At 53.5% G+C, this 20,228-nt stretch overlaps 1 protein-coding gene across 20 annotated transcripts in view; it reads right to left on the bottom strand.

Annotated features, from left to right (window-relative positions):
- The window catches only part of OBSCN (obscurin, cytoskeletal calmodulin and titin-interacting RhoGEF), a 152,475-nt gene that overhangs the window by 69,147 nt on the left and 63,100 nt on the right, over window positions 1–20,228 (bottom strand). For 17 of the 20 annotated variants that reach the window (XR_008993394.1, XM_057490836.1, XM_057490838.1 and 14 more), the window contains 19 exons: window positions 18,972–19,247; window positions 16,609–16,884; window positions 14,350–14,625; window positions 11,996–12,271; window positions 9,639–9,914; window positions 7,283–7,558; window positions 5,803–6,087; window positions 5,355–5,621; window positions 4,997–5,266; window positions 3,834–4,100; window positions 3,385–3,651; window positions 3,039–3,151; window positions 2,772–2,925; window positions 2,461–2,622; window positions 2,269–2,373; window positions 1,242–1,508; window positions 779–1,048; window positions 387–653; window positions 30–296 (listed from right to left, as the gene is read on the bottom strand). Coding sequence is in view for 19 of the 20 variants with exons in the window: in XM_057490836.1 (XP_057346819.1) it covers window positions 30–296; window positions 387–653; window positions 779–1,048; window positions 1,242–1,508; window positions 2,269–2,373; window positions 2,461–2,622; window positions 2,772–2,925; window positions 3,039–3,151; window positions 3,385–3,651; window positions 3,834–4,100; window positions 4,997–5,266; window positions 5,355–5,621; window positions 5,803–6,087; window positions 7,283–7,558; window positions 9,639–9,914; window positions 11,996–12,271; window positions 14,350–14,625; window positions 16,609–16,884; window positions 18,972–19,247 (4,617 nt within the window). In the remaining variant the exon portion in view is untranslated. The remainder of the gene's footprint in view (window positions 1–29; window positions 297–386; window positions 654–778; window positions 1,049–1,241; window positions 1,509–2,268; window positions 2,374–2,460; window positions 2,623–2,771; window positions 2,926–3,038; window positions 3,152–3,384; window positions 3,652–3,833; window positions 4,101–4,996; window positions 5,267–5,354; window positions 5,622–5,802; window positions 6,088–7,282; window positions 7,559–9,638; window positions 9,915–11,995; window positions 12,272–14,349; window positions 14,626–16,608; window positions 16,885–18,971; window positions 19,248–20,228) is intronic. The other 3 variants (XM_057490843.1, XM_057490848.1, XM_057490851.1) reach the window with 3 other exon arrangements.

The following is a 20,228-nucleotide window of genomic DNA, read 5'->3' as shown; positions in this document are numbered from 1 at the left end:
AAGCTCACAACCCCGCAGGGACGCCTCACCTTTGACCTCCAGGCGGGCAGTGGCTGACACCTTCGGGGAGGAGACGCGCACGATGCCGGCGTCCTTCTGCCGCACGCACTTCAGTACCAGCGTGTGGCAGTGGCCCTGGTGGGAGATCTCGTGGAAGCTGTCATTGTACAGAGGCACGCCATTGAGCGACCACTCCACATCCTCGTCCTCGTGGGACAGCTCACAGGAGAAGCAGGCGCGGCCATCCTCCGTGACCTTGGCGTCGCGTGGCGGCTGCATCACTGTCACCTCACGTGCTGACAGGAGAACAGGGCCGCTTCAGCGCCCGCCCCCCTGCCTCCCCACGCCCCTTCCTAGAGGCAGCCCTGTGCGCCCGCACGCCGAACCTTCCACGGTGACCTGGGCGCTGCTCTGAGCACTGCCCGCCTGGCATCGGTAGATGCCAGCATCGGCAGGCGAGAGCCGGAGGATGCGCAGTTCGGCCATGTGGCCCTCCATCCTCATCTTGAACTTGTCCGACGGCGCCAGGGGCATGTCCTCCTTGTACCACTGCACAGCCTTGGGGGGCGGCTTGAAGTCACAGGACAAGACCACGGACTGCTGCTCGCGCCCCGCCTTGGGCTCCAGCGGACGTGTGAGTACCATGGGGATGTCTGCAGCGGGAGGGGAGGAGCAGCGTCACCAGGGCGGCCGGACTGGAGAAACCCCAGACGCTCTGCCTAGTCTGTGCGACTGGCTCACCTCCATCTGCTGCCTTCCGCCGATTGCATGCACTCACCTGAGACCACCAGACGGGCGGTGGAACGTGACTTGCCGATGGTGAAGTGCACCGGCCCAGTCATGGTGGATCTGGTGTGCCGCAGCATGAGCCGGTGCACTGTGCCCTCCTGCTCCATGCCTATGTCTGCCCCTGCCTGTAGCACCGTCTTCCCCAGGAGCCACTTGGGCGGCCGCACCGAGGGGATAGAGGTTTCACACTCGAACCAGGCAGGGGCAGGCTCCATCACCGTCACGTCCTCCAGCCCCCGCACTATGGTGATGGATTGCTCTGTGGGTGAGGGGTGGGTCACTGGCGAGGTCCCAAAGGGAGAGCCTCCAGCCTCGCCCCTGCAGGCTCCTCGTCCCCCACACACCTGCTCAAATTCAGGCCCATTCTGGACCCGGCCGCCTGCCAAAAGGCAGGGGAAGCAATAGAGGCCTCGATTCACCCTCTGGGAGAGCTTCCCAGGCCCTGCCCGTACCTTCCACAAAGAAGTGGGCACTGGTCTTAACATTGCCGGCGTCACACGTGTACATATCCTCGTCATCAGGTTGCACATCGTTGATGACCAGCTTGCGGTAGAGGCCATCACTGACCATCTCATACTTGGGCCCTGACTGCAGTTCCACACTGCCCTTGAGCCACCGCACCTGGGCGCTGGCCCGCGACATCTGGCATTCCAGCACGCCACGATGCTTCTCCATGGCTATCTTGTCCCGCAGCGGACGCAGGATAGCCACTGGTAGTTCTGTGGGTAAGCAGGGTGAGGTCAGGGTGCCACTCAGTGCCCCCAGTGGCCCCAGAGCTGGAAAATAGCCTGTGCAGCTTCCAACCAGTCGGGCTGACCACTGCCATCCATTCACCGTGGCCAACAGGTGGCTAGGCCAAGTCACCCTCTGGCTGGGCTGGGACCCACTCGGTACAACCACACGAGGAAAGTGGGCACCCTTGTACACTGGACTCTGCCGTACGCGCCCCTGGCCCCCATACTGCACCAATTCAAGCATCAGGCATCCTCTGCTGCCCCGCCCCTCGCACCCCACCCTGCCCTCACACACACACCCCTACCCCCACCCCCACTCCCACATCCAGCAAACCCTAGCCCCCCACGCCCTTGCCCAGCAAGTCCGTAGACCTCCCCTCCCATGTGCTGCATGGCCACTTTGTCCCTGGCCACCAGGGCAGGCTAGCACTCACCATTTGCCACGGCCTCACACCTCTTCTCTCCGGCACTTGCTGCAGTACCGGGAGAAAGAATTCACCAGTATCTCTATTTTAAACAGGGGAGGAGAGCCCCACAGCCCTCACACCCCTAAGGCTGCCCCCTTCAGAATGCTTGTCCTCCTGCTGAGGAGGCGATGCCCTCTTTCCTTCCTCCTGGGTCATTGCTGGTCTCCTGGGTTAGGGGCCAGGGGGAGCCGCAGGCCTGTTCTGGGACAGCTGGCCTGTCAGCCCCTGTAAGGCCCAGCGCACATGCGTGTGCACACACAGCCTGTGAGGCCCCTCACCGTTCACTCGGAGCTGAGCTCGTGATTCTGCACTTTCGGCTACAAACTTTATTTCCCCTGCGTCTTCTGCCAGGACCCTCCGGTAGATGAGAGTGTATGTCCTTCCTGGGGACACAGGTCACTAAGCACTGGGGGCAGGGGGCCTGGGACAGGAGGGGGAGATGCCCTCCTTCCGAACCCCCAAAACCACACCTTCCTGGCGGATGCGCACGTTGTCACTGGGCCGAAGCTTACTGCCCTCCCGGAACCACTGGGCAGACACCTCGTCGTGGGAGACCTCACAGGAGAAAGTGGCACCCTCCTTCTCCATCACCTCCACATCCAACAGGGGCCTCATGATCTGGACATTGCGGCCTGGGGCAGAAAGGAAGGCCCTGCCATGCCTGGATGCACAGAGCTGCTCCCTACCCAGCTTGCTGAGGGACACCCACCAAGGGCAGAGCCCAGGAGCTAAGCACCTGGCCACCCACCAGACCCTGACCCCTACCCTGTCCAGCCCTCACCTTGAACCTTCAAGGAGGCTGAGCTCTGAGCATCGTGGGCGTCACACACATACAGGCCCTGGTCCCCAAGCTCACAATGGTAAATGATGAGACGCCTGCAAGTGTCCTGGGCCACCATGCCCAAGGTCTTGCCCACCCTCAGCTCCACACCGTCCTAAGAAGGAATGAGTCCGGGTCAGGCCCTGGGTTGCCCATGGTGAGGTCCCACCCCTGCCTGCCCAGGTGAGAGGCTGAGGGGAGCAAGGGCGTCCCGGGGGTGGGAGGTACCTTCAGCCAGTGCACGTCCACATTGGGGCGTGACAGCTCACACTCCAGGGTCACCTTGTCCTTCTCCATGGCCACCACATCCTGCAGTGGGCGGCTGAACCTCACAGGCAGCTCTGTGGAGGCGGGAGGGTAGAGGTGAGTAGAAGGCCTGGAGGTGCCGGGGCGGGGCCTGAGCGGGGCGGGGCCTGAGCGGGGCGGGGCCTGAGCGGGGCAGAATCACACAGCTTGTTCTAGGAACCAGTCTCCTCCTCCACGGGATTCCACAACCCTGTCCCTGCCAGGCTCCCTGGGCCACCTTGGGACGGGGCCGCACACTCTGCAGTGGGTCCCGCCCATGCCCACGCACCAGTGACCAGGAGCCGTGCTGACGTGTGCACGCCCTCAGCCTTGAAGGCGATGAGGCCAGAGTCCTGCGGCTGCAGCCTGGAGAGTGTGAGGGTGTGGGTGGGGCCACGCACTTCCAGCTGGCACGTGGGCCCCTGCTGGAGTCTCAGGCCGTCGCGTGTCCAGCTTCCCTCCACTTCGGTGTGTGACAGCTCCACCTCCATGGTGGCTGTGCCCTGCTCCGGGACCTCCACCGCCTGCAGGCCCCGCACGAGGAGGACCTGGCGCACTGCAGCAAGTAGGTGCACGCGGGGGCAGGGGCTGGGTGAATCTCTGTGCCAGAACCCCGGCCCTCGGCCAGCCCCCACTCACTTCACCAGGGGACCCAGGGGCAGCCAGCCAAGTGCCTGGAGGAGAGGCCCAACCCTCCCTGCTCCACGCCCAACCCCAGACTGAGGCCCCTCCGCTCACTTTCCACTGTGAGCTTGGCCTGTGTCTTGTCATCCGGTGTCTCACAGCCATAGAAACCGCGGTCTGCGAAACTCACACTGCGGAGAACCAAGCGGTGGCTCACGCTCTCAGCATGGATCTCCACGTTCTCGCCCTGCACCAGGGTCACAGCGTTCCGCGTCCACCTAACTTCAGGCCACGGCCGTGTCAGCGCTACCTCCATGGTTACTGAGCTTCGCTCCACCACTGTCTGCGGTTCCAGCTTCTTTTTGAACAGCACCGGTGCCTCTGGGGTCACAGGAAAGGGAGGTCATTGCAGTGACCCTTGCCGCTGGGGAAAACCAGGACATCGAGCACCCGCCTGCCCCTTGTCCCCCAGCTAGTAGAGCTGCCCCCACCAGACTCATAGTCTGACTCTAGGCTGGGCATGGCCTTGGCCAGACTTGGGCCCAGCTGTGCACCTGCCCAGGTAGGATTTGATGGAAGGAAACCTAGGTTTGGAGAGGCTGCTCTTTGCCCAGTCCTCATCCCACTGCCTGCTCCTCTGCTCTGAATAACCCCGCCCACCCCAGTGCCTGGAACTCCTAAGGGTGACCATGACCAGCAGGATCTGAAGGCAGAAAACTGGTGAGACGGGTGGATGCTAAGCCCCCAGACCAGCTGCACCAGCCATTCTACCTTGAAGGAAGCCCAGGACACTCACTTGTTAAGGGACATGAAACACACTCCTGTGGGCTTCCCAGTCCCAGGCTGTACCATGATCTCCCTCAAAAGTGAATCTACCTATGTTACTCCCTTATTCAAGAACCTGCAATGGCTGCCACTTACCCTCAGGTGAAGTCCTTGGTTCAGCCAGCAAAGCTCGTCCCCACCTCCTGCCTCTGCTTGCACTGGCTGCCCACTCCAGTACCTCCCACCTCTCCATCCATGGGGCTCATCATGGGACGCCTCCTCCAGGAAGCCTCCCTGGACTGCCTCAACCATTACCCAGGTGTCCCTAAAGGAGCTACTTTCTCCCCTTCAGAGAAGGTGCCCTACCCCTAAGCCCACCAGAGTCTCCTTGCTGCAGCTGACCAACCCAGTGACTCCGAGGACAGCCAAGCGAGTTGCACACAGGCCAGCAACAGGATACCATCTGGGAAGCAGCCCTTGGGGAGGCCCTCCCTGCCATGCCACTCTCGAACCTCGGACTCGGAGAGCAGCGGTGGACATGACACCCTCAGCCTCTGCGGTGATCTGACCAGCGTCCTCTAGGGTCAGGCCCAAGATGGTCAGGCTGTGGCTGGCGCCAGTCTGCGAGATGAGAAACTTCTCACTGGGCTGCAGCAGGGCGCTGTCCCGGGACCAGGTGACTGCCACATCACTGGGGGTCACCACACACTGGAAGGTGGCGTTCTGGCCCTCCTCTGCCACAGCGGCACTCAGCCCCGACATGAACTTGACCACTCGGGGAGCTGTGGATAGAGGCTCCGCTTGAGAGCAGGCAGGAGGGGCAGGGACCCCAGCCTGCACACCTCTTCCAGAACCCTGCCGGCCGCATACCGCTGACTGTGAGGCTTGCGCTAGTGTGGTCGTCACGGCTCTGGCACACGTACTCCCCAGCATCCTCCTGCCGCAGGCCCAACACAGTGAGTGAGCGCAGAGGGCCCGCAGCCACCATCTGGAAGCGCTTGCCAGCCCTGAGCTGCGTGCTCCCGCGGTGCCACACCACATCGGCCTGCGCTGGGCTCAGCTCGCAGGTGAGCGTCACGGTGCCTCCCAGCTCTCCGCTCACAGGCTCCAAGGGCTGGCAGAACCTGGCAGCCACCTCTGTGGGAAGGGAGGGCGTGTTAGCTGAGCAGGGCTCCGGTGCTGGGCGAGCTCTGTGCTGACTGTTGTGTGCCCCCAGCCCCACCAGGCCCCATGTGGGGACGCCACCTGCAGCACCTCATGCACGCCCCCCAGCACACACGGGGTTCCCAGAGGAACCCTCTTCCTCCACCCCACTGACCTTCCACCTGCACTGGGAAGTCCTGGCCCTGGGCGCCCACATGGCAGCTGTACACGGCACTGTCCAGGGGCTGTGCGCCACACACCGTGAGTGTGTGCATGTCCCCCAGGCTGGTCATCTGGTGCCGCTTGCTGCGGTGAATCTCCACGCCATCCTTGAGCCACGTCACTGTGGCCACAGATGACGTGGCCAGCGTGGCCGTCAGAACGATGTCCTCATGTTCCCTGACAACCAGAGGCTCCCGGCGACTGCGCCTTTCCAGGGCTGGGGGTTCAGGCTCTGGCTCTGGGGGGAAGCCACTGAGAATGAGAGAGGGGCCCTCCTACCCCTGACCAGGGCTCTGCCCCCAGCCCAAGCCTCATGACAGGAGAAGACCTGAAGTGGAGCAGCCCCAAGCTCCTGCTGCTCCCAACAGCCCAGGCCATCCAGCCCTCCGCCCTTGCCTCTCTGCTGAGCACAGGCCACCTGCCAGGCACCATGTGGGTTTCCAGTGGCCAAGAGGAGCTGCCTGGGGCCACAGGTTCTGTCCCACCAAGAGCTAAGAGCCAAGATCCCTGCTCAGGAAGATGGGCCCCCATGAGCAGATACTGCAAGGAGAGAGGGGGGCCGACAGTTCAGATTCACTCTGAGCATCCTAAGAGGCAGTGGGAAATAGGGCCAAGAGGATGAGTAGATGAGGACGGTCTAGCTAGGGGGAACACTGGGGCAAAGGCTAAGAGGTGTGGAACACCCCGAATGCCTCCAGCAGCTGAGCACGGGGACAGAGACCCAGGCCTAGAGGGGGAAAAGGGAAGGCCCCAGAGGGGGCCCAAGAGGGTCCCTGTGTAGGCAGACCAAGGGCAGCACTGGGAAGCACCACCCTGCCTTCAGGGTGGGGACAGGTGTGTGACAGCTACAGCTGGGGATAAGGACAGTGTTAGCCCCCTGAGGACACTGAAGCCAGCAATGTCACCAGCTCCGATGACGTGTGGGGACAGAAAGCACACCAACCTAGCCCAGGCCCAGGCCGGACAGGCATCTGAGCATTAGGACAGGCCCACAGGGCTGACCTACAGACGGCTGGTGGTGGGTGAGGCACCCACTACCAGAGCACGTCTGGGCTCCACAGCTGCCCAGGGGGCCTTAAAACAGGAAATATGTGCTCACTGACCCAACACAGAGAACAGCCACTTCCACAGACCACAGGACTCAGGAGCCTGCAGATCCCTAAGGAAGTCTCAGTGGCAGGATTGTGTTGTGGAAAGTGGGGATGTGGCATTGAAGGGCGGGGATGTGGCATTGAAAGGCAGGAATGTGGAGAAGCAGATGCTGAGAAACTCCTGGACTAGACGCCAAGGTGAGTACAGACTGACCCAAGGGTCTCAGCAATGGAGAAGCCCTGGATGGGTATGTCAAGAGGCAACCAAGCGCAGGAACAACACACACCTGCCGCCATACTGATTTCTTAGATACTGAGCTCCTTGCTCAACTATGGACCCACCTGCGACGTCCAGGCAGAAGGAGACCCTCTGGCCGCCGGCCTCACAGCTGTACTGCCCGGCGTCCGCCTTCCCCGCCTGCTGCACCACCAGCCGCCTGGCGCAGCCCTTGGCCTCCACGTGCACTTTCGAGCTGGAGCTCAGCTTCTTCCCGTCCTTGTACCACGTCACCTCCGTCTGGGCCTGGGCCACCTCGCAGCTCAGCGTGGCGCTGGCCCCCGCCTCGGCCTGCACCTCACTGTGCGCTGGCTGCTCCTTGGCAAACACCACCGAGGGCTCTGGGGACAGGCAGGGGAACCCAGAATCAAACACACAGGATACAATCCCAAATACCATCTAAGTCAGCATGGCGGCACTGAGAAAGAAAGGACTCAATGGAGAGTGGAGGACCAGAACCTTCCCCAACTGTGCACACAGCTGTGTGGCCTGGAGAAGCCCCAGTGCCTTCCAGCAACAAGTAACAATGGATCTGTGCATCTGTGAGTGCCCGACGGGGCTGTTCCAGGTGGGGCCGATCCAGGTGGGCATGCTGGGGAAGACCTCCCCTGGCACACACTCCTCCAGGAGACGATCTGCGGGGTCATGACGCATGCACTCCTCGACCTCGCTAGGTGACACTTTTAGTTATGGTTTGTCAAGATTTGTATGACATGAATTAATGCTAAATTTTAGCAAACCTTATTTCTGGATTTGCCAAGTTAAATTTTGTCAAACCTTGGACATTTACTGAGATAATCACGTTATTGTTTCATTCAAACTGTTAATGTCACACTTCATACTAATCTGCTTATGTTTCTAAGGCTAAGTCAGAATTGCATTCTGGGACTATAACCTTCAGCATTGCGTATTATTTTCTTGATACATTACAGAATTCAGTGCACTAATATTTGTCTCGGATTTTGCTTTGATAATTAAATAGAGTGGCCTGCAGTGTTAATTACTCGGAGGTTCCCTGTCATACTTGGTATCCACTTACATTACCTACAGGATACAACATGGAGATCATTTCTCCTATTCTCTTAAAGGACTTCCATGAACACAGAATAATTTCTTTCTACACTATATCATATGACTTACCAGTAGAACCACTGTGCTTAGATCTTTATGTGAATATTATTTGTTGTGTTCCCATTTACTTAACAAGTTATAGGGCTATGGGAATTGTGTAAATACTGTGATGTCACTTTTGACAGAGTCCTAGGAACTGGCCAACATGTCAAATTTTTCAGTGAAATTAACTGCAATAAAACAATGTCATGTCCTCTTAAGTTACCGTTTGACAAAGACACAAAGTGAGTTCCCACTGCCTATACACATCCACAACCGCTGTGTTCTGAGAGCAGCAAACTACTGTGTTCATACCTAGAGGTCAGTGTAGGACTGCAGACACTGGTATTTGACATGAAGACCCCCTGAATGAAAGGGAAATCAGTTTGTTTCCCAGACTTCTCTATGAACCAGCCACAGAGGCACAAAGACACTAGCATTAGGAAAATTCTCTAAAATACACACTGATTTCTGAGGTAGCGGCTGCTGTTACAACAGGAACTCATGTTTAACACTGTGTGGTGGTACAGTGTGAGCTGCTTATTTGTTTCCATTTCTAAGTTTACAAATCAAACTCCAAGAAGAACAACACAGAGTATCCTAAACGAAGACAAAGGAAAACAAGATTGTCTTTCAAAAAAGCACTCTAAACTGCACTGGTGCTTATCACTGGTGATTAACTACCAATATGAAGCTCCTGTTTTACTAGGCACAGGCACTGCCACAAGACACGGGCCTCCATGGTCGCACACAGAGGGAAAGGAGCAAAGAGCCTCCCAGAACACCTGAACCACGATCAATGAAATTTTACTTTCAGGACCATTCCAAGTATGGTTGCATGGCCAGAATGGGCCCCTGTTTTGGTTCAATGAAATGCAAAGAGTTCCCACTAGAAAGAAGCCTCAGGCGGCATTAGGGGAGGGCAATGGGAACTGCCAGGACATTCAGCAGAAGGACCTCCTGGAGCCCAGGTCAGGAGACACCGGGTCTCCCTGAGACCGCAGCCACCAGGTGCAGCCAGAGTCAGGAGACAGGCCACACCAGGAAGATCCTGCACTGCTGCTGGGGATGTTTGCTGAAGAACCATTACATGGAAACACCACTTGAGGTGGACGAGACGGCCCTGATGTATGCAAACCCTTCCCCTCCCGTCTCCCTGGGCTCAGCACGGGACCGAGACTGAGAGGGGAGGAGAAGTAGAGATGGAAAGAGATGAGGTCCAACTGGAAAAGCCCCTGGGTCCGTCTGGGCTGTAGGCCAGCCTCAACCTTACCACCAAACAAGGCTAACTGAGTACCACAAAGCACTGACCTGTGACGTCCAGGCGGAAGGACACCTTCTGGCCCCCGACCTCACAGCTGTACTGCCCGGCGTCCGCCTTCCCCGCCTGCTGCACCACCAGCCGCCTGGCGCAGCCCTTGGCCTCCACGTGCACCTTCGAGCTGGAGCTCAGCTTCTTCCCGTCCTTGTACCATGTCACCTCCGTCTGGGCCTGGGCCACCTCGCAGCTCAGCGTGGCGCTGGCCCCCGCCTCGGCCTGCACCTCACTGTGCGCTGGCTGCTCCTTGGCAAACACCACCGAGGGCTCTGGGGACAGGCAGGGAAACCCAGAATCAAACACACAGGATACAATCCCAAATACCCTCTAAGTCAGGGATGCGGCACTGAGGGAAAAAGGACTCAATGGAGATTGGAGGACCAGAACCTTCCCCAACTGTGCACACAGCTGTGTGGCCTGGAGAAGCCCCACTGCCTTCCAGCAACAAGTAACAATGGATCTGTGCATCTGTGAGTGCCGGACGGGGCTGTTCCAGGTGGGGCCGATCCAGGTGGGCATGCTGGGGAAGACCTCCCCTGGCACACACTCCTCCAGGAGACGACCTGCGGGGTCATGACGCATGCACTCCTCGACCTCGCTAGGTGACACTTTTAGTTATGGTTTGTCAAGATTTGTATGGCATGAATTAATGCTAAATTTTAGCAAACATTATTTCTGGATTTGCCAAGTTAAATTTTGTCAAACCTTGGACATTTACTGAGATAATCACATTATTGTTTCATTCAACCTGTTAATGTCACACTTCATACTAATCTGCTTATGTTTCTAAGGCTAAGTCAGAATTGCATTCTGGGACTATAACCTTCAGCATTGCGTATTATTTTCTTGATACATTACAGAATTCAGTGCACTGATATTTGTCTCGGATTTTGCTTTGATAATTAAATAGAGTGGCCTGCAGTGTTAATTACTCGGAGGTTCCCTGTCATACTTGGTATCCACTTACATTACCTACAGGATACAACATGGAGATCATTTCTCCTATTCTCTAGAAGGACTTCCATGAACACAGAATAATTTCTTTCTACACTATATCATATAACTTACCAGGAGAACCACTGTGCTTAGATCTTTATGTGAATATTATTTGTTGTGTTCCCATTTACTTAACAAGTTATAGGGCTATTGGAATTGTGTAAATACTGTGATGTCACTTTTGACAGAGTCCTAGGAACTGGCCAACATGTCAAAATTTTTCAGGGAAATTAACTGCAATAAAACAATGTCATGTCCTCTTAAGTTACTATTTGACAAAGACACAAAGTGAGTTCCCACTGCCTATACACATCCACAACCGCTGTGTTCTGAGAGCAGCAAACTACTGTGTTCATACCTAGAGGTCAGTGTAGGACTGCAGACACTGGTATTTGACATGAAGGCCCCCTTAATGAAAGGGAAATGAATCTGTTTCCCAGACTTCTCTATGAACCAGCCAGGGAGGCACAAAGACACTAGCATTAGGAAAATTCCCTAAAATACACACTGCTTTCTGAGGTAGCGGCTGCTGTTACAACAGGAACTCATGTTTAACACCGTGTGGCGATACAGTGTGAGCTGCTTATTTGTTTACATTTCTAAGTTTACAAATCAAACTCCAAGAAGAACAACACAGAGTATCCTAAACGAAGACAAAGGGAAACAAGATTGTTTTTCAAAAAAGCACTCTGAACTGCACTGGTGCTTATCACTGGTGATTAACTACCAATATGAAGCTCCTGTTTTACTAGGCACAGGCACTGCCACAGACACGGGCCTCCATGGTCGCACACAGAGGGAAAGGAGCAAAGAGCCTCCCAGAACACCTGAACCACGATCAATGAAATTTTACTTTCAGGACCATTCCAAGTACAGTTGAATGGGTAGAATGGGCCCCTATTTTGGTTCAATGAAACGCAAAGAGATCCCACTAGAAAGAAGCCTCATGCGGCATTAGGGGAGGGCAATGGGAACTGCCAGGACATTCAGCAGAAGGACCTCCTGGAGCACAGGTCAGGAGACACCGGGTCTCCCTGAGACTGCAGCCACCAGGTGCAGCCAGAGTCAGGAGACAGGCCACAACAGGAAGATCCTGCACTGCTGCTGGGGATGTTTGCTGAAGAACCATTACATGGAAACACCACTTGAGGTGGACGAGACGGCCCTGATGTATGCAAATCCTTCCCCTCCCGTCTCCCTGGGCTCAGCACGGGACTGAGACTGGAAGGGAAAGGAGAAGTAGAGATGGAAAGAGATGAGGTCCAACTGGAAAAGCCCCTGGGTCCCTCTGGGCTGTAGGCCAGCCTCAATCTTAACACCAAACAAGGCTAACTGAGTACCACAAAGCACTGACCTGCGACATCCAGGCGGAAGGACACCTTCTGGCCGCCGGCCTCACAGCTGTACTGCCCGGCGTCCGCCTTCCCCGCCTGCTGCACCACCAGCCGCCTGGCGCAGCCCTTGGCCTCCACGTGCACTTTCGAGCTGGAGCTCAGCTTCTTCCCGTCCTTGTACCACGTCACCTCCGTCTGGGCCTGGGCCACCTCGCAGCTCAGCGTGGCGCTGGCCCCCGCCTCGGCCTGCACCTCACTGTGCGCTGGCTGCTCCTTGGCAAACACCACCGAGGGCTCTGGGGACAGGCAGGGGAACCCAGAGTCAAACACACAGGGATACAATTCCAAATACCATCTAAGTCAGGATGGCGGCACTGAGGAAAAAAGGACTGACTAAATGCAGAGTGGAGGACCAGAACGTTCTCTGAGCTCTGCCACCAGCTGTGTGGCCTGGAGAAGCCCCACTGCCTTCTAGCAACAAGTAACAATGGATCTGTGCATCTGTGAGTGCCTGATGGGGCTGTTCCAGGTGGGCACGCTGGGAAAGACCTCCCCTGGCACACACTCCTCCAGGAGATGATCTGCGGGGTCATGACGCATGCACTCCTCGACCTCGCTAGGTGACACTTTTATTTTTGGTTTGTCAAAATTTCTATGGCATGAATTAATGCTAAATTTTAGCAAACCCTATTTCTGAATTTGCCATGTTACATTTTGTCAAACCTTTGTTCTGCATTTACTGAGATGATCACATCATTGTTTCATTGGACCTGCTAATGTTACACTTCATATTGATCTGCTTACGTTTCTAAGGCAAAGAAAGAATTGCATTCTGGGATTATAACCTTCAGCATTGCGTATTATTTTCTTGGTACATTGCAGAATTCAGTGCTCCAATATTTGTCTCGGATTTTGCCTTGATAACTAAATACAGTGGCCTGCAGTGTTAATTACTGTTAGGTTCCTTGTCCTTTTTGGTATCCAGTTACATTACCTACAGGAAACCACCTGGACAATGTTTCTCCTATTCTCTAGAAGGACCTCCATGAACACTGAGTAATTTCTTTCTAGACTTGTCATGTGATTTACCAGTATAACCACTGGGGTTAGATCTTTAGGGGAATATTATTTATTGTGTTTCCATATACTTAACAGGTTATAGGGCTATTTGAATTGTCTAAATCTTCTTGTGTCACTTTTGACAGTTTTCTAGGAACTGGCCAACTTGGCAAAACATTTCAGTGGAATTAATTGCCATAAAACAATTCGTCATGTTCTCTTAAGTTACCATTTGACAAAGATACAGAGTGAGTTCCCACTGCCTATACACATCCACAACCGCTGTGTTCTGAGAGCAGCAAACTACTGTGTTCATACCTAGAGGTCAGTGTAGGAATGCAGACACTGGTATTTGACATGAAGACCCCCTTAATGAAAGGGATATCAGTTTGTTTCCAAGACTTCTCTATGAACCAGCCAGGGAGGCACAAAGACACTAGCATTAGGAAAATTCCCTAAAATACACACTGCTTTCTGAGGTAGCGGCTGCTGTTACAACAGGAACTCATGTTTAACACCCTGTGGTTATAGAGTATGAGCTGCTTATTTGTTTCCATTTGTAAATTTACAAATCAAACTCCAAGAAGAACAACACAGACTATACTAACCAAAGATTTAGGAAAACAAGATTTTCTTTCAAAAAAGCACTCTGAACTGCACTGGTGCTTATCACTGGTGATTAACTACCAATATGAAGCTCCTGTTTTACTAGGCACAGGCACTGCCACAAGACACGGGCCTCCATGGATGCACACAGAGGGAAAGGAGCAAAGAGCCTCCCAGAACACCTGAAACCACGATCAAAGAAATTTTACTTTCAGGACAATTCCCAGTATGGTGGCACGGCCAGAATGGGCCCCTATTTTGGTTCAATGAAACGCAAAGAGTTCCCACTAGAAAGAAGCCTCATGCGGCATTAGGGGAGGGCAATGGGAACTGCCAGGACATTCAGCAGAAGGACCTCCTGGAGCCCAGGTCAGGAGACACCGGGTCTCCCTGAGACCGCAGCCACCAGGTGCAGCCAGAGTCAGGAGACAGGCCACACCAGGAACATCCTGCACGGCTGCTGGGGACGTTTGCTGAAGAACCATTACATGGAAGCACCGCTTCAGGTGGACGAGACGGCCCTGACGCATGCAAACCCTTCCCCTCCCGTCTCCCTGGGCTCAGCATGGGACCGAGACTGAGAGGGGAGGAGAAGTGGAGATGGAAAGAGATGAGGTCCAACTGGAAAAGCCCCTGGGTCCGTCTGGGCTGTAGGCCAGCCTCATCCTTACCACCAAACGAGGCTAACTGAGTACCACAAAGCACTGACCTGAGACGTCCAGGCGGAAGGACACCTTCTGGCCGCCGGCCTCACAGCTGTACTGCCCGGCGTCCGCCTTCCCCGCCTGCTGCACCACCAGCCGCCTGGCGCAGCCCTTGGCCTCCACGCGCACTTTCGAGCCGGAGCTCAGCTTCTTCCCGTCCTTGTACCACGTCACCTCCGTCTGGGCCTGGGCCACCTCGCAGCTCAGCGTGGCGCTGGCCCCCGCCTCGGCCTGCACCTCACCGTGCGCTGGCTGCTCCTTGGCAAACACCACCGAGGGCTCTGGGGACAGGCAGGGATGCACAAGTTCAGAGTCACCTTGTTAGGATGGTGGCACCGGGGAAAATAAGGCCTACGTGGGGAGGCAGGGGGTCTGGACCTTAGCCAGGCTCTGGCCCAGCTGTGGGGCCTGGAGAAGCCCCACCGCCTTCTCAGCAACAAGTAACAATGTACCTGTACATTCTGTCAGCGCCCCATTTTGTGTGATTAGCTGGTTCTTCCACAATAGCACTTATCAAATTAAGGAAGAACTATCATTTCTACAACTGGGTAAGAACTTCATGTGATGAAATGATGCTAATTTTATCAAACAGTTCTCTAGATTTATGATTTTAAACTTTATAAAATGCTTTACTCTGTGTTTCTGGAAGTAATCACTTATTTTTTTCATTCAAACTGTTAGTATCATGCACTGCATTGATTTGCTTGTGTTTTTAGCATTTAACCAGCCTTGCGATCTGGAACTATAAACCTTCATCATAGTTTATTATTTTCTAAATACATTACTAAATTTATTTTTTACAATATTTTTTTTTAACAATTGACCTTGATATCCATAATAGATGTACCCGTAATTTTAATTCTTACTACTTGACAGATACTGGTCATCAACACTATAATATCTCAATGAAATAAATCAGGGAAGGATCTCCTTTTTCTATTCTCTAGAATAATCTCCATGAACATGAAATTATTTCTTTCTGGAATATTTCTCAAAATTTACAAGCAGAGCCATTCAGTTATATCATTCTCTATGAGATGATTTATTATGGTTCCATTTATTTGAAAGGCTATTGAACTGTTTGAGTGGTGTAAATCTTGTGCCACTTTAATATATAGTTTTCTAAAAATTTGGTAGATTGGTCAGGGCCTCTTCATAATTTTTACCATAAGATAAATTTTCACATCCTCCTAAAATAATAATTTTAAAAGATACACAGTGGATTTCTTGGTATCTATGCACATCCACAAACAATTGCATGCTATCAAAATATCAAACTGTTACGTAGTAGCCGCATGAATCAGTGTAGACTGCAGCACACCTTTGGCATTAAGACTCTCAACAAAAGGAAAATATGAACCAGTCGGAAGGGACAGACACCCAAGGGTTACTGGGACCTGCCATGGATTAGATACTGCTTTACGAGCCAGTGGCCACTGCTACAGGAACTCATTTTAGCAAAACCTGCTGGTAGAGAGTAAACTTTTCATTCCTCGCCATTTCTACATGTACAAATGGGACTCCAAGGGGAATACTGACAGAACATTTCCTAAGAGAAGGGAAACAAGATTTCATTTAAAGGAATAATGCAGACCTCACGTGTGCTTATCTCAGGCCCATACCCACTAATACCCTGGTCTTTGTTTACGTTGCACAGAGGTTGCAACAGAACCTGGGTCTCGATTGTACCACACATAGGCAGTCAAATAACTACTGCATCCACGCACAAGGGGGAGCGGCCGTCCCAGAAGAGCTAAAGCACTGCGCATTCATATTTCAGTGCTGAGATATGTCCAGGTATGCCTGCCAGAAATTTCCCCTTGTCCTGGTTTAATGAAATTCAAACATCTCTTCCTAGTGTGAACCCATGTGTTTCTGGGTGAGGGTATCTGGGAGCTGCCAGGACATCCAATGGAGGGAAATTCACATATTCCAGGTGAGAGATGCCTGGTCTGTGTCGTGCTCCCAGTGCAAGGAGAGCCAGAGTGCCAGACTCCAAAGAAGAACCGGAGCTGCGGGCAGATTAGGAACTTAGGGCTGTGTGTGACTGTGTGGAAACACTGCTCAGGGTTGTCAGCAACACACTCTCGCGCTTCACGCCCCTCCCATCTGGCCTCCCTTGGCCCAGCCATGGGCATCGTATGAGAACTGGGAGGCCTGGGTCCGGAAGAGGTGAAGTCCGACAGAGGAGCTTCAGGATCTTGAGGCTGTACATCAATCCCATCACACCTCCATACGGCTTAGACAGAACTCTGGTAACTGACCTGTGACATCAAGGCGGAAGGACACCTTCTGGCCCCCGGCCTCACAGCTGTACTGCCCGGCGTCCGCCTTCCCCGCCTGCTGCACCACCAGCCGCCTGGCGCAGCCCTTGGCCTCCACGTGCACTTTCGAGCCAGAGATCAACTTCTTCCCGTCCTTGTACCATGTCACGCCCGTCTGGGCCTGGGCCACCTCGCAGCTCAGCGTGGCGCTGGCCCCCGCCTCGGCCTGCACCTCACTGTGCGCTGGCTGCTCCTTGGCAAACACCACCGAGGGCTCTGGGGACAGGCAGGGAAACCCAGAATCAAACACACAGGATACAATCCCAAATATCATCTAAGTCAGCATGGGGGCACTGAGAAAGAAAGGACTCAATGGAGAGTGGAGGACCAGAACCTTCCCCAACTGTGCACACAGCTGTGTGGCCTGGAGAAGCCCCACTGCCTTCCAGCAACAAGTAACAATGGATCTGTGCATCTGTGAGTGCCCGACGGGGCTGTTCCAGGTGGGGCCGATCCAGGTGGGCATGCTGGGGAAGACCTCCCCTGGCACACACTCCTCCAGGAGACGATGTGCGGGGTCATGACGCATGCACTCCTCGACCTCGCTAGGTGACACTTTTAGTTATGGTTTGTCAAGATTTGTATGACATGAATTAATGCTAAATTTTACGAAACCTTATTTCCGGATTTGCTTTTTCATTTTGTTAAACTTTTGTTCTGCATTTACTGAGATAATCATATCATTGTTTCATTCAACCGCTTAATGTCACACTCCATACTGATCTGCTTATGTTTCTAAGGCTAAGTGAGAATTGCATTCTGAGACTTTAACCTTCAGCATTGCGTATTATTTTCTTGGTACATTGCAGAATTCAATGCACTAATATTTGTCTCCGATTTTGCCGCGATAACTAAATAGAGTGGCCTGCAATATTAATTACTGTTGGGTTCCTTGTCATAATTGGTACCCAGTTACATTACCTACAGGAAACCACGTGGAGAACGTTTCTCGCATTCTCTAGAAGGACCTCCATGAACATGGAATCATTTCTTTCTAGACTATGTCGTATGATTTACCAGGAGAACCACTGGGCTTAGATCTTTAGGGGAATATTATTTATTGTGTTTCCATTTACTTAACAGGTTATACGGCTATGGGAATTGTCTCAATCTTCTTGTGTCACTTTTGACAGAGTTTTGTAGGAACTGGCCAACTTGGCAAAACTGTTCAGTGAAATTATTTGCCATAAAACAATTGGTCATGTCCTCTTAAGTTACCATTTGACAAAGACACAAAGTGAGTTCCCACTGCCTATACACATCCACAACCGCTGTGTTCTGAGAGCAGCAAACTACTGTGTTCATACCTAGAGGTCAGTGTAGGACTGCAGACACTGGTATTTGACATGAAGACCCTCTGAATGAAAGGGAAATGAATCTGTTTCCCAAACTTCTCTATGAACCAGCCAGGGAGGCACAAAGACACTAGCATTAGGAAAATTCCCTAAAATACACACTGCTTTCTGAGGTAGCGGCTGCTGTTACAACAGGAACTCATGTTTAACACCGTGTGGCGATACAGTGTGAGCTGCTTATTTGTTTGCGTTTCTAAGTTTACAAATCAGACTACAAGAAGAACAACACAGAGTATCCTAACTGAAGACAAAGGGAAACAAGATTGTTTTTCAAAAAAGCACTCTGAACTGCACTGGTGCTTATCACTGGTGATTAACTACCAATATGAAGCTCCTGTTTTACTAGGCACAGGCACTGCCACAAGACACGGGCCTCCATGGTTGCACACAGAGGGAAAAGAGCAAAGAGCCTCCCAGAACACCTGAACCATGATCAATGAAATTTTACTTTCAGGACAATTCCAAGTACAGTTGCATGGGCAGAATGGGCCCCTATTTTGGTTCAATGAAACGCAAAGAGTTCCCACTAGAAAGAAGCCTCATGCGGCATTAGGTGAGGGCAATGGGAACTGCCAGGACATTCAGCAGAAGGACCTCCTGGAGCCCAGGACAGGAGACACCGGGTCTCCCTGAGACCGCAGCCACCAGGTGCAGCCAGAGTCAGGAGACAGGCCATACCAGGAAGATCCTGCACTGCTGCTGGGGACGTTTGCTGAAGTACCATTACATGGAAGCACCGCTTCAGGTGGACAAGACGGCCCTGACGCATGCAAACCCTTCCCCTCCCGTCTCCCTGGGCTCAGCACGGGACCGAGACTGAGAGGGGAGGAGAAGTGGAGATGGAAAGATATGAGGTCCCACTGGAAAAGCACCTGGGTCCTTCTGGGCTGTAGGCCAGTCCCATCCTTACTACCAAACAAGGCTAACTGAGTACCACAAAGCACTGACCTGTGACGTCCAGGCGGAAGGACACCTTGTGGCCGCCGGCCTCACAGCTGTACTGCCCGGCGTCCGCCTTCCCCGCCTGCTGCACCACCAGCCGCCTGGCGCAGCCCTTGGCCTCCACGTGCACTTTCGAGCTGGAGCTCAGCTTCTTCCCGTCCTTGTACCACGTCACCTCCGTCTGGGCCTGGGCCACCTCGCAGCTCAGCGTGGCGCTGGCCCCCGCCTCGGCCTGCACCTCACCGTGCGCTGGCTGCTCCTTGGCGAACACCACCGAGGGCTCTGGAGACAGGCAGGGATGCACAAGGTCAAATACTCCATCTAAGCATGGAAATGCTGGGAAAAGAAGGACTATATAGGGTGTCCGGAGGTCTGGAAGCTTCTCTGGGCTCTGCATCAGCTGTGTGGCCTTCAGTAGCTCCACTGCCTTCCAACAACAAGTAACACTTTACCGGTGAATCGGTCCCTGCCCAACGGGGCTGTTACAGGTGGGGACGCTGGGAAAGCCCTCCCGGTGCACTGCTCCTCTAGAGGAGGACCTGGGAGGTCATGGGGCACATGCTCGCCCCCCTTCCTGGACTAGGAGTATTTTCTGTAAGGTTATTCAGAGGACGTTTTTCTCTGCAATTCATGAAAACTCCTGGGGCTCGTCCTCTTGCCTGCTCTTAGTGTCGTCAACTTGTGGTGACCTGGTGGAAGTGCTTTTACGTCCCTGTGGTTTTCCTTGTCCTTGTCCGGTGACTAGTGCAGGTGAGCACTTTTCCCAGCAGTATAGCTGGCCATTGCTGCTGCCCTTCTGTGGTGACAGCAGTCCAGGCTTTTGTCCCGTTACCAGTAGCACAGTACTCCTCCCTCCATTCATTTACAGGCACTCACTCATGTGTTTACGTGTTAGAGAATGACGACTGTGTGTTTTGTTAAGTGTGTTCCCCACTGGGTGACTTGCCCTTTCACTCTCTTATGGAATCTTCTGGTGAATCAAAGTTTTTAGTTCTAATGCAGTCAAATATGTCTATCTTGTTCTATTTTGCTTAGGGGATTTGTTTTCCATTCAAGAAATCTTTCCTTACCCTAAATCTTTAAGTAAGTCATGTGATCATCTCAAGGTTTTATGGTGTCAGCTCCTACACTGAGATCTCTAACCCTCCAGAAGTTGACGTTTGTGTGCAGCGTTAATTACCAGCACATTTTCTCCCATAGGGTTAAAAGGTCCAAGCACTGTTTGCGAACACATCCTTTCTCTACTTCTTGCATAGACACTCA

Source organism: Manis pentadactyla, chromosome 13 (assembly GCF_030020395.1).
Source record: "Manis pentadactyla isolate mManPen7 chromosome 13, mManPen7.hap1, whole genome shotgun sequence".
NCBI classification, from domain to species: Eukaryota; Metazoa; Chordata; class Mammalia; order Pholidota; family Manidae; genus Manis; species Manis pentadactyla.
The sequence above is the reverse complement of the archived record's forward strand: the minus strand, read 5'-3'. Positions and strand labels throughout refer to the sequence as shown.